This window comes from Pygoscelis adeliae, unplaced genomic scaffold (assembly GCF_000699105.1).
Source record: "Pygoscelis adeliae isolate BGI_AS28 unplaced genomic scaffold, ASM69910v1 Scaffold154, whole genome shotgun sequence".
Lineage (NCBI taxonomy): Eukaryota > Metazoa > Chordata > Aves > Sphenisciformes > Spheniscidae > Pygoscelis > Pygoscelis adeliae.
In genome coordinates, this window is record NW_008825113.1 from 4,051,914 (window position 1) to 4,069,139 (window position 17,226).

Below are 17,226 nucleotides of genomic sequence, written 5' to 3' on the forward strand. Positions count from 1 at the left end.
GGGTGTGGCGGGGGGAAGTAATGGGAGCGGCCTGGGTGCTGAGAAGCAGTGTTGAACCTCAGCTTCAAAAAGTTTGGGGGCTACTGGAGTAGAGGATCCAACCTGACATACTTGCATTAGTTCTGCAATTGCTTTTAGAAAAGAATTTTCCTTTTAAAGAAAGAATTTTGTTTTTCCTCTTTTCTAACCAGATCAAAAAGAAACAGCAAGAAGTAGTCGGCTTTTTAGAGGCCAACAAGATTGATTTTCAGCAAATGGACATAGCAGGTGACGAAGACAACAGGAAATGGATGAGAGAGAATGTCCCAGGTGAAAAAAAGCCTCAAAATGGAATTCCCCTCCCTCCACAGATCTTCAACGAGGAGCGGTATTGTGGGGTAAGAAGCTGGTTGGAAATTTAAATACCTTCGGAGAGTCTTCTTTCACAGAAAGTGACTTTTTTGCATTACTAGGAAGCGTCCTCAAACAAACTCCTTAAAACAATTTGAGATTCACTTTGGAAGAACAATTCTTAGAAAGCATTTTTTATGCACAGAAAGGCAATGAAACAAAAGATTATTCCTTTTTAAGAGAAAAATACACACGGAGGGAAAACTGACTAGAGAAACTCTGCTTAACAGGCTGTATGGATTATCCCCTGCAGACCCAGAGCCTATGCAGGACCCAGAGCGCACTGCAAGGCATGGAGTCTGCTGCCTTTGAGGAGCTTTGTGTTTTCCTCTCACGTTCTCCTACCGCCTGCTGTGCAGCTCACTCACAAGTTGTCCTGCTGTTGGCTCTCTGCCTGCACTCTCACTTCAGCTCCTGAAGACCAAAGGCAGTACTGTCTAGGTGATACTATGGCTTCTTCACACAATATCGCAGGATAACTAAATGTAGACTATGAAGACAGCTCAGCTGCACTTGGAGTAGTAAATGCTCAGTTATGTGGTTTGACAATACCAAGCTACTCAAGACTAGTGGGGTTCATAGCAAGGCTGATCTACTATCTCTAGCTGTATTGCACTTTGCTTCCTGAACTTTCAGTTAATTTTGCATGGTGAGTGCTGATATTTTGTTTGTTTGACACAGACTCATCTGGGCTGCTAGGAAGTCAAGTAGATGTCTGAGGCACCAGGGGCTGTGAACAGGAATCTTTCTTTTCCGTTATATTATAAAAATAAATAGCAATTATAGTTGACTGGAATAGTTCTAGTATGTGGTTTGAACTATTGAAATTATATTGCTTGTTCAATAAATATCCAACTCTTCATAACAGAAATTGTAACACTCATCAAATGCTTTTATATTTTCATATATGCTTGTAACAGGTTATTTCTCTTGAGAGTTTGTTCAAACCAGTGATAGATAATACTGTACCAGCATGAATACTAGGATCATGAATCAAAAGAGATATCTGAGGCAGTTTTTTTCTCATAGTTTGGATGGAAATATGTAGTCTGGAAAGTACTCTGATATGATTGCTGAAATGAACTTGCAAAGTACTCTGAAACGCAGATCACAGTTTTACGTTACTGCACAAATCCAGTGTGAACTACTGCGAAGGTTGTTTTGAGAGAGAAGGGACTTACATGCCACTAAGTTTTCAGAATTAACTTCAGTGCTTTCAGAGAAAAAGTTGCTAGTATGAGTAATGGAGTGCAATTGTTTTCCTCATTTTCTCATAGGAATCTTAAAAGAGAACTTGGTAGGTTAGAGTTCATGTGCATTTCAACATCCAGTCTGCACCAATAAAAAGTATAATTTGATATATCTTACTCTGGATTTTGTGGCAGCCAATAAATATTTCTGATATTCCCTGGAGAGGTTATATAGTGAATTGAAGAGTAATTGCCTTACAAAATGTTGCAGCTGGTCAGCCTTGCCAGTAAATTATAAATATACAGTTTTTACTCCATGTCTGAAGCTATTTCAGGAAGCCAAATAATCTACATTTTGAAATAAATTTAAGCTAAGAGTCCTTTGCAAAGACACCTCCATGTGGAAAGGGATCCAGAAAGCAGTTGCAACTACTGATTTAAAAACTAAATCAAATTTACAATTAGTCTAAAAGTCTCCAGAATTCTAATGCACCCAGCTCTCAAAGCTCATAGCTAATGATCCCGGTGGGATCATTATCAAACCAAGATTGATTTAGAGCGTCATTATTTCCAAATAAATAAGGTAAGAAGATCCATATCAGTACATGAGCCTTACCCTTCTCTTCAGGGGAAGGTGCCTTAAGGGAGCTGCACAGTGAGTGTGAAGTGGGATTATGTGGGCTGGTTGAGAACATGGCCAGGGGCTGGCAGACTGGTGCAAAAGTGACATGATGTCTTCTGCAGCGTATCCACAATATAAAGCTGGGCATTTGCATTCTACTTCCCTGCATAACCTGTGCAGGTCCAACAGACCCATTGTTCTGAAATCCAGAACTGTTTTACGCTGTTTCAGGTTTCCATGATACATCTTAACTCTTCCCCTGTGTCCCACTTCCTTTGTCCTCAGCCACTTTATTAAAAATAGGGCTGAGAACTGCAGAGGTCTGTCTGAGTCATGGAGTCCAGTCCAGTATCCTGAATTCATGAAAGTCGCTTTAAAATATGTTACTCTTGTTAGTACAGTCTTCAAGGGCCTCAGTCTCGCGGCATCTAGAAACCTTCAAATTTGTAGCCTGGGTACATGCAGCCAGTTTATACACATTTCCTGGTATACCAAAATCACCCTTTAGCTTAAACAGCTCTAATCCAATGTATTTGTAAATGGGAATCATATCCTTTTTTAATCTTCATTTTACTGTGTTAAACACGTCAAGCTCTTTACACCTCTTTTTTTGTAAGACATTTTCTTTTTCTCTTTCTCCTTCCTACTAATTTTTTTCTTTCCTCATTCCCAGGTAGTCCTTTGTTTTTAGGTCAAACTTGTTACACTTCATTTCTGCTCATTCTCCTTTCTGAGATCACTCTTCTCCCTCACTTCCCTTCCTATCAATTGTCCTGTATGTTTGGTTCCCATTCACACATGTGCATGTGTATACACATTAGCAGCATGCTGGCCTGGGAGCACTGGCCTTGGGGAGATGAAAATTCAAGATAAAAGGTTTCCTTCCTCACCCTGAGAAAGAGGAATTTGGCAAGAGACATGACAACATTCAAATATTTTAAGGGCTGCAGCAAAGAGGAATTCATTATTAGTCTGAATTCAGTATTGACCCTGCTTTGAGCAGGAGGTTGGACTAGATGGTCTCCTGAGGTCTCTCCCCACCTGAATTATCCTGTGGTTCTAGGATTTTGTAAAATATGTTCTGCTCCACACCCACTGGAGGCGGGACAAGATGTAATGAGCAAAAAATGCAGCAAAGGAAGTTTAAGTCAGACATCAGAAAAAAATATGTAGTGTTCAAGAGATTGTCTCATTATCTCATTAAAGGTCATTACCAATGGATTGGAGAAACACCTATCAGGAACAGTGTAGTGGTTGCTGCCTTGGAGAAATGGTCATTTGAGATCTTCTCCAATCCCCTCTTCTGAAGTTCAGTGAAATTTTGGGGGTCGGGGTAAGGAAAGAGGGGGTACTGGGGACAGGTGAGGAGGCTTCCTTTTCGTGCCAGAATAGACTGACATAATGAGCAAGTAAATGCAGTCCTGTTGCTAATCTGCTTTTCTGCTGATACATAAAACGTCCTGCATCTTCTGGTTGACCCCGAAGAGCTGCCTCACTTCCTAACTTGTACTGTAAAAAGGAGGATTCTTATGGATACATTTATGAAAATACATCAATGGTGAGCAGCTTTTCCGTGAGGTCAGAGAAGCTTAAGGATGTCTTATAAATAGCTTGAATCTTATTTTTCTTTCAGATCTTTGGTATTGCCACTTGAAGAAACAGATTAGAAATGGATTCATTTTGTATGCCTGGCTACAGCACCAATTTCAAGTATCTATTCTAATCCATCAGCATTGGCAATTATGTTCTTATTTGATCTTTTTCTTACAGTGCTTTTTTGCTCATGTCTAGACAGACGTCTGCATCTGTGTCACTTTCTAAATATATTGAGCACTCTGTTGCTCTTGTCTTTGCTTTTGCTTAACAGAAAACTCCCCTAGAAAACTAGGAGAGAAATGGAATGTAAACTTTTGGTTTTCTCTGTAAGCTGAAGTCTATGCTTTTCTCTGTAAACTGAAATCCATCAAATAAAATAGCCTTGTAGGTATTATTTTTAAAGAATCTCTGAATTATTAGGTAAGACTTTCATTTGATGCTTCATATAACTGCTAAAGTCAAATATACGGAAATCATAGGGACCTCTGGAGGTCTGTAGTCCAGCCTGCTGCTCAAAGCAGGGATAGCTTTAAAGTTAGCTTATGTTGCTTGGGGCTTTGGCCATCTCAGTTTCAAAAGTCTCCAAGGACAGCATTTCCATGCCCTCTCTGTGCGCTCTGACCTGGTGCCATACCACTCATGTGGGGAAGAACTTTCTGCTGATGTCCAATTGGAGTTTGCAGTTTTGCTGTCCAGCATTTCCACAGTGGTCATACAAAGGGGGATAGCGTAGAGTGTATGTGTGCATATGCACTCATATGATAAAGAAAAACTCATGGAGTAGTTTTTTTTTTTAAATACATTTCACTGTATTTTTCAAAAACTAGTTCCAAAGACAAATGACATCACTACTCTCCACTCAGACCGTTTATGTCTTCTCATACAGATATAATATTATTGCTTACTTGAAATAAATTGTTACTGCTCATTTTTCTTTCTGCCTGCCTTGGGAACGGTTGTTATTGGTCATTCAGTGAATGGAGATGTGAACATGTCACCATTAGGAAAGTGAGAGTGCAAATATACAATACAAAAACTATTCCATGATCACTGTAGTCATGCTTTTACCTCATCCTAAATACCTGATAGCTTACTCCTCAGTGTAAGCAAGGTAAGTGACCTTCCATTTACTGCGAGATACCACATTTACTGTGGGATGTCATTGTACACTACCAGTGGCCAAGGAGTACCTGATATGGTGGAAGGTTGTATCCTCTTCTGATAAGGAGTTCATCTGGTCATTCACATGTCCTGCTTGTGCCCTCAGGTCTGGTTATCTACAAGGCTATGTGTCTCTGGAGATTTTTAGTACGCTTGCCGCCTGCTGCTTTTCCTCTGGGGAGGAACTAACAAGATGTATAAAATATCAAGTCCACTTCATGGCCCCTTGTTATAGTCTTCTCTTTGTTTCCCAGCTATCGACATGTTGTGCCATAGTTTGCTTAGTCATAAGTGGCTGGCTGTTTTATGAGTATGCGGTATGCAGGAGGACACAAGCTTCCTGTGTTTGTATGGCCTGTCAAAGGCCCATGTCAAATTCCAGCCCTTCGAATTGCAGAAAATCCTCGTGTTCTTGTTTGCTGTGTTGCTCCTAAGTTTATGGGTTAGACTTCAGACATTGGCTTTCTTAAATACTTAGGGCAGACCTGGGTTAGATAAGAAGGAGAACCCCACAGCAATGTGAAAACAGCAAAGAGGTGGTTTGAGAAATGGGTGGCCTGGAGCAGCAGCAGGTATTCTGCCTGGTCAGAGCAAAATGTGTTCTGGGGCTTCTCCCAGGCTGGGCAGTTCCCACTGCCTGTAGCTAGGTCTGTGTGAAAGCCTACCTGTCCCTTAGATAAATAAGTGAAATGGGCTGTCATTTGTCCTGTCTGTTAAGCTGTGTTATCTCTTCGAAACTGGACTGAAATGTCATTGATTCCAGTCTCGTTGACATTAAGGTGACTTCTAAACCATCCACTCCAGCCTTTCCCTAGGATTACCCTTGGCCAATAATTTATTCTCTGGAAATACTAAAACAGCCCAATAAAATGGCTCAGGTTCTAACCCAGCTTTACAAATGAGCCCTAAGGATGAGTCAGCACCTTATTATTTACAGGCTTCTATTTTTGGAGTTATTTGGGATGAGAGGGAGGATGATAGATAGGAGGAGGTCAAGGTAGTAGTCTAGGACTCAGCAGACTTGCGTTCAGTCCCCTGTCCCATGCAGAGCTGCTGTGTGATTGTGAGCCAGTCACTTATGACCAGAGCTTCTGCTGAGATCTTAAATACATGTTGACTTTTACCTGTGTAGGATGTGTCATGAACTTCCCAGTAACAAACTAGTGATAGCAGAGCTTCCTTAATTGATAGGAAAGTTGTACAGGTGAATACAGTAAAGACCATGCAAGTTCTAGATGGTAGGATAGGAGCCATCCCTCACATCTTTTCAGTTATATTAGCACTGAAGAGGAAATGGTCATTTAACATAACGATTTATAACTTCAGTTCACATGTGGACAAGACTTTTTGGCTGGTACATATATGTCAGAGGGAACAACACAGTCCTTTGCTAAGTTTGTCTGAAAAGTAACTGCATTTTCTAACCAGAGTGCCTTTCTTTAAAATAAACAGTTTCCTCATTATCATTTCACTTGTGCTATTACACTGACTGTTGCCTTTTATTTGCCACAAAGCTGTCCAGGGTTTTGAGGGCCCGTTTTGTGTTCTTACTCACAGCAAGTTTTATTTTAACATTTAAATGGTAATAGCTTTGCTTTGGTGTGTACAGCTGAGGCACATTAAAATGAGACATTTAATTTCATCTGATTCTGACATAGATGTGGTATAATTAAAGTGTAAATCTCTGGAGAGATTTGGCCGTTTGTTCATTTTGCCAGCCAGTGTGAAACTCCTTTTATCTGAGTTTTCTTCCTGGGGCTTAGATAATGCAGGCGCTTGTACAAATGCGTAGTCATTGTCATCAATACAGGAAAGATTTGCCTGGGCTAGTCTCTTCCTCCTGTGCTTTTTGTTTGATTTTTGTTACCCATTCTCTGTTGTTTGTTTGTTCCTTTTTTAGGATTTTGAATCCTTTTTCTCTGCTAAAGAAGAAAATATTATTTATTCATTCCTGGGTCTTGCTCCTCCTCCGGGCACAAAGGTATGCACTGCTGTCCTTCCATGGGGGCCATTTATTTGATTTTAATAAAAGATGAAGATAGTCAGTGACTCAGCATGTCAAATAAGGGACAGTGACAAGCATTACATTAGCTGCTGGAGCAGCAAAGTATTCTTAAGGGAAAAAAAACAAAAAAGTGTCTGGTTCGGTAAATACTAGAAAATACTTCTCTCTTCCCTTCTTTCACTGCAGGCTTGTTGCCATGCCTCCAGCTGATGATTTGTTGTTGTTGTTGTTGTTGACACACAGCAGTATTTTATCATGTTCAGCTTTTAAATGATGCAGAATTTCCTAATGCAATTTATAGGTTGTGTTAATGACAAGAAACCTTCGCTTCCCCCTGACTGCATCAAACCTTGAGCAAACGGGGTTTGTACTGGCCACCAACAGAGGGGCTGGGGTGTGGAGCCCTTCCGTCCTCTGTCTGTACACGCAGACTGGCACTATGGGGTTTGCTCCCTCTGCCTTGAGGAGATAACAAAGTCTCACCCAGGACGTCATGAAGTCCCTTTGGCAAGTCTACCTTGTTGTTCTCCATCCACTGTATTTTGGCAATGTTCTAATGTATTTCTGGCAAAAGAAAAAGATGTTTCTTTGTTTTCTTTCTTCTTTTTTCTTTTTTTTTTTTCTTTTTACAGAAAGCAATGTGTTTTACCTTTAACAGAGTCTTCTTCTAATTAGAAGTTTTATAACTGAGAGCATTGCAGCTTTCTTATCCTGAGATCACATTAGATGATAATCAAATGTTGCCATCTTTAACGTGGGTGATTCAACAAAAGAAATGAATCAAGAGAGTGATGAGCCAGAGTGATCGCAGAGAACTCTGCTGCATTGTGGTGACTTGGCTGAAGAACTGCCCTGGAGCATGAGATCTGCCTTCTGGTCTAACTCTGCTGCCAACTGTGTAGCAACTTTGAGTGAAATGCTCTTGTAAATGTCTCTCTTTTTCCTCTTCTGTAAAAGCAGAAAGAAAAAGGAGCTTTTGCTAAGTGCTTTGAGAGTTACAGATGAAGAGATACCCAGGCGAGAGCCACAGTTGCTATAAATGTCTTTGACACTGAGTCCCTGTGTGATAAGGAGCAAGTCATTTAAACTTTCTGCTTTAGCTGTGCCATCTCCCACCAGGGGAAATAAAAATTACTTGCCTACCTCACAAGGGTCTTGTGAGAATTCATTTAATTAGCATCCACAAAACCATGAAAGGCTTAAAGGACTGCAGGTATTACATATTAAAATCATTATAAAAGATACGTGGAGAATCAATGAGACAAAGAAAATTGCATTTTTCCATCTTCCCACTTCATATATTATCTGCTCCTTCCTGCAAGGTTCTGTTAGATAGCGTGTCTATGAAGCAAAGTAGCAATTTTTCAGAATTCATTTATTCCCAGCTGTCAGCAGAGACTGTTACAGTTTCTGCTTTGTGACAACTTTGTAAATGTTGAAAATAATATGTTTGGTACATTCTGCTGAGCAGATAAGTCTTAGTGCTATTGGTAGCAAGCAAGTTTGGTTTACGCCGATTAACTGCTGCATTGGTGGTGATTGTTTCAGTCCAGCAAGTGGAAATAAGTGAGAGTGTTTTTAAAAAATCCATGTGAAGAGTGGAAGTATATTTACATCGTCTCCCTTTTAGAATCTGTTCATGAATTTGAGAAAGACATATACAAGTGTTTTAGCATTTATTGCAGAGGTGTTTCTCAGCATTTCACTGTGTGACAGTCTGGCTGTGCTTTGTCATACAAATAACCTTGCTGCACTGCTTCTGCTTTCCTTTCATTAGGCTGTCAATTCAACCTTAGCATGAAGTACAATGGATGGCTCGTGACATTGATTTCCAGCAGCATGAATCTGGAATAGTAAGTCAGGTGTGGAAGAGACGGTGATGATGACACATATGACAGGGTGTCCTACTAATATCTTCTTAAATAATTGTATTTTTTTTCTGGCATATGGTGATAATTTATAAAAGAAGCAAACTATAAAGCATGGAAACACCACAAAACAGTCAGCAAGCATTTGCTTTCTGGGGTTTTTTACCTCACTGAGACATTACAAAGATTAATATGAAGCTGATACGTTTTGTACTCTTGCCTCAGAATATTCTCTTTCCTTTTCCGTCCATCTTTTGTCACATATTGCACCAGCAGTAGAGAAGCTCTTTAATGATCATGATGCTGTTTCACAGCACAGTCCACTAGGATCCTGACCCAGGACCGTTTTAAGCCTATTTTCTAGAGCAAGCAGAGGAACTTTTTGCTACTCCTTCAACAAATTATAACTTCCCAGCAAAATACTTGTAGTTAAATTCATTGCCACATCAGCCTGCTGAGTGCAAAATACATGTTTCAGTTCTCCAGATTCTCATTTTTGTAGCCCTGACTTCTCTCTGGGTTAGGTGGCTACAACTTGTCACCAGACTTACTTGTCCAGCGTTTACATTGACCAGTTACTGCTAGGTATTGGAGCTCTGATGGTGCCAGAGCCTAATGTGCAAGCTGATCGACACTTACAGGGTGAGTCTGATATATCTGGGACACATCAAAGTTGTCACCAAGGTGCAGATTGACTCTAAGACGCATGTAAAGAAGCTCTGAATACCTACAGGTATAAAGGAAATCCTTCTCAGATCTGCGGCACACATGCAAAGTAGTCTTTACACATTTATTTAAGTATCCTCTTACTTACAAAAAAGCTGTAATTGTTTCAGTAGGAAATAGCAAATCAACATCAAAGTTAACCAGGCTGGCTGGAAAACAGGCTGGGGGGCAGCTCCCTAAGTAGGCGCCTACCTTTCCCTGCAGCCAGCTGTGTTCGGACCTCTGCTAAGGGTTCTGGTCGGGTACCACTGTACAAATGGCCAATGGCTGTGTCCATCACCGCGTTCCCGGACCCAATACAATCAAGTATTTAGATGCCTGGATGACATATAGAAACTTCTGCAGATCTTGGTGGAAAGGCCAAAGCTCTAAATACTATTTGCTTAGATCACTGTGGGAGCCAGGCAAAGATCTTCACGCTTTTTTTCCTATATACCAAGTACATTTTTATCCTTAAAGGGTGTTATGTGGCCATAAAACTCAGTGACATTACAGGAAATCAAGACATATTTTTGGTACTTCAGAAAGGGTCAAATAGCTCACATCATCCTCTCTCTCCTGTTGCCTCCCCATCACACTGGTTATCATGTTTCCCAAAGCATCATTTAACAGGGATGTTGTATGTGCCTAAGAGAAGAAGCAGACATAGTGTTTGTGTTAATAAATTCTTTAGTCTGTTAATATGAAATACCTTCTCACTTGAAGGAATACCTGGTCTAGAACACTTCTAACTTCTAAACGTGTTTCATGGCAGGCTGGGGTTTAGAGGACAGCTGTGCTTTATGCCTGACCCAAAGACCACTCAAGTCAGTGGTAGATTTCTGGATGATCCCATTTAATCTTGGATTAGTAGCATGAACAGTGATGTGCCAATGGTATACGTGTGTACATTTGAGCTATAATCGATGTAGTTTGTATGTCTAGGATCAGGTGCGTCAGTCTCAGCTGCCCCCAAAGTTGGGTAAGTTTCTTTTCAAAGCCCCTATCACTTTTATGCTTAGTCTGAGACAGTTCTCAATATTCTTGAAAATGCTCTGAAATATTGCTAATGTGTGAACAGCCCATTAAAAGCTCCGGCTGCACCACTTGTTTTCTAAGATGGCACGGGTGAATTGATTTGTCAATGAGATGCCTATTACTTAAACTAAGATGACAAACAGTATGCTGTATTACTACACCTTCTGAGTATCTTAGCAAGGTTTGAATGCAGGTAATTAATTGCTTTTAATTTTCAGGGACAATCAGTTTTTTTGAGAACTTTATTAACTGCCGTGGAACACTGCTTCCATTTCCCAGAAGTTCAGAGAGCCAGTAGCTTGTAGCAGGATCGTTTAGGTTTGCAATTGCTCTGTGAACTCAGTGAAGCCAATTTACTTGAGCTGAGGGTCTGTTTTCAAATCTTGTATATACTTAAGTCCTTAATCTTAGTATTCTTAGTCTTAATATCCATAGTCTTGATATCCCAACATCTGTAGATACTTGAGCTTTAGTCTTTTAGTTGAAGACTTCTACTAAGACTACTTTGAATTACAAATTTACAGTATGTGCATTTTATTTAAAGAGAAAATGACCTGTCAGCCAATCTTTATAAATGGTACTTCATTTTAAATTAGTTACAAATTAAATTTTGTGTTTCTATGGAGAGCTAGTATAATGATGATATTCCAAACATCACAGTTCTCCATATAATTAACAAGAACTCTGTATGTGTGTGTGCATGTGTGTGTGCACGTGTTCTGGCTGATAACACACTGCTTCTAGAGTGTAGTTCTTTCAGCTACAATTTTTTTTTTGCCTTATGCTCTGAGTAAGTATATGATTCATCTGAGATAGTTTTACACAATAGGTTCATTATAATTAGAATGACACCTTCAGTCTTTATGTATTTTATGTATCTGCCAAAAAAATATTGAGTACATAGATTTTAAAATGAAATGTTAATATACATGCTGAAAATAAATATCTAACCAATTTAATTTTCATCAACACTCTCCTTTTCATTTTAGGAACTGCTACAAAGAAAGTATCTGTAAGGAAGTTATCATTTGCTTAAGAAAACAATGTATTAACACAACATTGCACAAGAGAATTTCAATATATATCTGTGTTACTACATATTTTATCTTCAAATATTTTGTTAGCTTGTGGGGGAAAAGTAAAAGATAAATTAAGCCAAACAAATGTCTCTGCAGATCTGTTTTTAATAACAGTGCCACCAGCATCAGAGTGCAGTGAGCCCACAGTTTTATGTGTACATGAAATGAGACAATATTGCCAGAAAAAGAAGTAGTCTTTTCTCCTTCCTCCTTCCTCTGGCTGCTTCTGCTTGCTCCCAGCTGCTCATTCCTCTCTGCAAGCGTCCCCCACGTGCTGGCAAAAACATTCATGCAGCTGTGTAACGGAGTGTGCAAATTGTGTGAGATGATAGAAATGTTTTTCTTTTTAAAGCTTTAATCTCGATCAGCCTCCCGCTCCAGTTCACCGTGCAGCCCTGGAAAGGCTTTTGCTGCCAGGAGGGCAGGGGCAGCGCAGTGCTGGGAAGGACTGCTGGGAGGGCGATGCTTGCTGCTTATGTGTTTTTTTGCTGTTGTTTTTCTCTGCGGAGAGGAAGGGGAACTTCTGAGCCTATGTGCCTACTCTCTTCTCATTACAAGCTCCTTACATATAGAACATCTTTTCCATGATTCAGGAGAAAGTTGCCAAAAGGGCACCAAATCTTACAGACAATGAAGTTTCAGGAAAAAGATAAAACTGCAGAAGTATTTTGTCCATCTTCACTCTGTCATGATATCTGCTTCCAAACATTCCTGACCTCCTTTCTATCATTTTCGTCCCCATCCAGCAGAGCATCTCAGCAGGAGGGCATGTCTTACATAGCACACCACATCATGGGACAAAGATCCCCAAGTCAGCACTCACCCAAGTCTGCTCTGGGACTAAAAGCCAGATAGGTATGCTAGGGTCACGCTTCCGGAGGCTGAGTACACTGGCTGAAGAAATCACATATGATGAGGTCACTGGAGGACTCATGAAGCTTAAAGGACAGGAGATCATGACTGCGGGCTTTTGTTTAACTGTAGAGACAAATGAAATTATGGAAAAGCAGAAAAACCCAAACCCACCAGGTGGATGAGTCGTGAGGGCTTGGTCACAGGGGTGAGAAAGGAGCTCGTCTTCTGATCAGGGACGTGCTGCTCTGCCCAAACTGTGTAAGACTTAGGATGACACAGGACAGGACCTCCCCCTGAGCCCAATTCCCTGTTGCTGGAGGCAACCACGCCAGATAACACCTCTCAGAAGTGGTCAAATTCCTTTTTAATGAATTAGGTCCTTTGCCTCCGCTTCTCTACTATAAAGCTCTTCCAAAATTTCACACTGCTGATAATTAGAATTTTTATTTACAGACGGTTTGTACTCATTTTGCATCTACCTCAGTGTTCTTCCTTATCCTATCCCTCCCTGATGTTTACTCTGACCTATTTTTAGAGAGCCATCATATCCCCTCACAGCATTACATTCAATAGATTAAAGTAATGAAGCTTTTTTTGTCACCCTTTCATAAGACAGGCTCTCCACTCCCTCAAATATTCCTGTAGCCCCTCTCTGCACCTGTTCCAGTCTGAGTTTCTCTTTCTTGAGCCTGAGTGACTGGAATGGTACAGAGCGATCCAGAGGAGGTTTCGCCTTGGCCTTGTGCAATGACATTAATATTTGCTTTCAGTTCCACCAGCTATACCTCACCTCATACATCTGAGGATCACATTTATTACCTCTTTCGCTTCGCATTATATTCGTGGCTCAGTTATTCTGTGATTATTTAAATAAATCCATCTTTTTCTTCTTTGATGATCATCAACTAACAAGCTCCCAAAGTGCAGTAGAAACATCTGTTTCTAATCTCTGTCCCAGAAATACCTGTCCCAAATAATGCGACTTTGCACTTCATGCTATTGCATTTCATCCTATTCCTGTTGTTCCACTCCAGGCCATACAGGTCTCCTTTTATCTGACACAGCGTGTGATCCAGTGTGACCTTTCACAGCTACCTAGCTGAAAGTACAACAGGACTTAAAATAAAGAGCCTTCTAGGAGGTGCTTGTTCATGGTGCTGGAATAGATTTGATAGATTGGTGTGTGAATTGAGGAACGGTTTTCTGATGATTTTAAACAAGAAAGTTAAGAGACTGTATATGAAATCCTTTATTACTGCTGTTTTTCTGTAGCTTCTTGATGAAGTTAATTGGAATGCATGCTGGTGAAAAAGCCTTTCATCCCTGAAGCTAGAATGTGCCATCAGGGCGAGCATCAGTTTCTGTTAAACTTTCCACAGAAAAGGTAGAGAATCTACTCCTCTCTGAAGAGAAAGAAGTGCTTGAATTCATGTTTTACCTACACAAACCCCATGCCTTTACTAACAGATCAACATGCCAACAAGTGTTCCTTTCTCAGGAAAATGTTCAAAAGGGTATATTTTCATTTGAGTGCTGAAGCAAAATTGGAAAAACACCTCCCAAAACTGTAAAGTCAAGAGTTTTATAGAAATGAATTTTTGATTATGTGCCCTGAGGCTAACAATGACTTCTCCTTTGCTGCCAGGAGACTGAAAAGTCTGATGCCACGGACGAAACTGAGGCACACACAGAAGACAAGGCAGATGAAGGGGCTCATGAAGAGGCTCAGTCTGCTCAGTCACCATCAGAAGATCAACAGGTAAGTTTTCCTTTTTCCCTTTGTGATATGAGGGTTTTACCTGTGCTAAGCACGTGAAACATAAACCCACAGGCCCTCCTAGTGTGCCTCAGGGTGGGAAGACTGATTGCAGAGTGGTCCTGCTTGTCTTTTGGATGCATTTTCTTTGACATCATGGCGATATGAAACCTAGATAAAACTCCAGGGAACTTTGCTCTGAATCTTGAATAACAGCAGTTGTCTTTATTTAACAGTTTCCATTTGCCGCTTGTTACCATAAGCTTTTTTTTTTAATGCTCATTTGGAACCAGACTCTAGTTATGGAGAATAATTTAGGATTAGACGTCTGAGTCCTATCTGTGTGGAAAAATTTGCTGCTATCAATGGCCAGCATCTGCAGTGCCTGTATATCTAGTTGTTAATATTTGTTGTCATGTACCAGCGTTGACTGCTGTTGCAGCAAGCCAGATCTGACAATGTCTTCTCCAGGCCATGCAGAAACCCCTGGGCAGTGCAGAAATGGAGACCGTTGTTATCCTTTCTGCCTGCATCATGGTCTGATGTTACAGTCACATGGGCAGATCTCAAACTGCAGTGCTAAAGGTTCTTGGGAGAAGCCCTCTGCGTTCCTTCAATTCCCTAGTATAATATCCTGCATTTAGCTAACATCAGTAAAGTACTTGTAGTTGAAAGGTAGATGGATCCCGCAAAAAGGGACCATTCTGTTGTGTGCCGGTGTCGTTCAGTGGGGTGTTTATGCTACTGGCCAGGTTCTAGACCCAGTAGAGACTAAGCAGAAATGGATCCTGTGTCTGGAGATAGGGATCCAGCGGCTTTATTGCTGCTCTGACAGTTTGGCATTTAGGGGTGGGTGTATTTTGATGTTGCAGTGTCAGGTGACTCTCTTCCCAAAGTGGCAGGCCTACTGCTGGATCAAGCACTTACACTTGTCGGGTTTTTTGGTGGTTTGGAGATCAGACGGTCCCAGTGGAATATCTGTCACAAATGCATCATCTCTTTCGCTAAAGACCAAAACAAATGTGTTTTGTTTTTTTCCATCTAGCTGCAATGTTTTTCCAGAAGAAGCACCTCTCTGTAAGACTTTCCCCATTACCCTTTTTAACAATGACTGAACCAGTCATGGTTAGGCTGGAAAAGCACCCTTTTACACAGTCTCGTGCAAGTCTCAGGCACTGGGAAGTCCCATTTAAAATTTCAAAATGATGATAAGGAGAGACAGTCCTCAGTGGGAACTGAAATTTCTCCTTAAATTATCCAAGCGCTTTTCATGTCTCTCTGAATTTCAGCTGGCACGTCAGCGCCATCAAATACCTTTTTCCTCAGCTCTTAAGGGAAGCCCAGCATAAAACTGCTGTGCATCCCCTGGCTGGATTAGGTTACTCGTCATTCTGGCTGACAGTCTACTCCAATGTTTTTCAAATGAGAACAGAATGCTGGAACATGTCTGCAAATGTGTCAAGCAGCTGTGTATGAGAGGTTTTGTAATGACATAATGCAACACCACTCCTATACAACAAGCACCTTGCTCCATTTCTCACAGAATGGATTGGAGCTGTAAGTGGAAAATATATTCTCCTTTAGTTTTACAGGGAGGGGAGTGGCAGAGGAGAGAGCACCAAGCAAGATAGTGTGTTTGAACAGATCTCTCTGTGGTTATGAGGGTATAAAATATGGTTAGTCTTACAAATCCTCCCCGTTCAGCTGCACAGTCTTGGCAGTGTTGAAATGTTCTTACACAGTCTTACACAAGGAGGAGGAAAAGTCTTCCTGAAATCATCCAACTCTGATACCCACCTTCATCATGCCAGGTGTATATTAGCTCCTAGGAGAAGAAAAAAAATCACTGTTTTTGTTCCTGTCTCATTTTTAGAGAGGGTGCTCACCGCTGCAGGCAGCAAGGTACCAGTGGCTCCTGCTGGGGACGCACAAAAACCATTTTTCACTCTGTTCCACCTCCCACTTCCCATGTCACCTAGGACAAATCACTTCAGTGATGTGGCATCTGTCCGCCTTGCCACAGTTCATCCCAATTACCACTTCTGTTGGGATGGCATGAGTCATTCTGTAGAAATTCTGGTATTCTCATTCACTACAGACAGCCCACAGAGGATGAGTTTAGATGAGAAGAATAACTTTGAGGCAGCTGCAGTGAGATGAATTCCACCTTTTGTCTCCATATCACATTTTACCCTTATAAAAGAAAGCTAGAATAACATTTCCTTGCCTGGCCAGGGTTTTATGAAGTTAAATGCATTTAAAGACTGTCAGATTGCCATTGGAGTCTCTCCACTGGATGTTAGGTCCTAAAGGATACATGTAATATCAACACAGTATTTTCAGATTTCCCTCTCTTTCTCTCATTCTGCAGCCCGGCACATCTTGTGTGACTGCTTGACCACACTGAATAGATGTTTTCCGTGTGCTCTCCCCACCCATGTCTTTTTTTTTTCTTCTAGCTTATTAAGAGCTGGTCTCTGTATACTGAGTTCTGAAAGGGTGACTTTTTATCAGCGGCCCACTGTGTTTTGCAGCCAAACAGTTGCATCTTTGAACAGTAGTCAGGTCCCTTTTGGAGTGTCAACTTACTCTTTTGACAAACCCTCAAGTCAAAATGCCATGATTTAAACGTCACAGTTTTATGTTCTGCTTCTGAACTAATATACCAGTGGGAATCTAGTATTGGCATTTTGCCCTTATTTAACACTTAGTTTCAAACCAGCTTAAAAATTACTCTCTGATGCGGGGTGTAACCCAGCTGGCTTTTCTCCAGGAACTTTGCAGGAGAAATGCCAGTGCTATGGAAAAATTCTGGAAGAGTCTTGGTGAGGTAAAGATATCTCAGTCTTTGCCAATGAGCATAAGACAGATAACAAAATAAACTGTGACTGTCTCAATTGTGGAGCTGCATGGAAGGTCCCAGATTTCAGAAGGCTCCTCTAACGCCTCAGTAGCAGGAAT

At 40.9% G+C, this 17,226-nt stretch overlaps 1 protein-coding gene across 1 annotated transcript in view; it reads left to right on the forward strand.

Moving 5' to 3' along the window:
* The window catches only part of SH3BGR (SH3 domain binding glutamate-rich protein), a 30,288-nt gene that overhangs the window by 6,896 nt on the left and 6,166 nt on the right, over positions 1–17,226 (forward strand). The window contains exons 2-4 of the mRNA XM_009327983.1: positions 192–377; positions 6,860–6,940; positions 14,155–14,268. Coding sequence (XP_009326258.1) covers positions 192–377; positions 6,860–6,940; positions 14,155–14,268 — 381 coding nt within the window. The remainder of the gene's footprint in view (positions 1–191; positions 378–6,859; positions 6,941–14,154; positions 14,269–17,226) is intronic.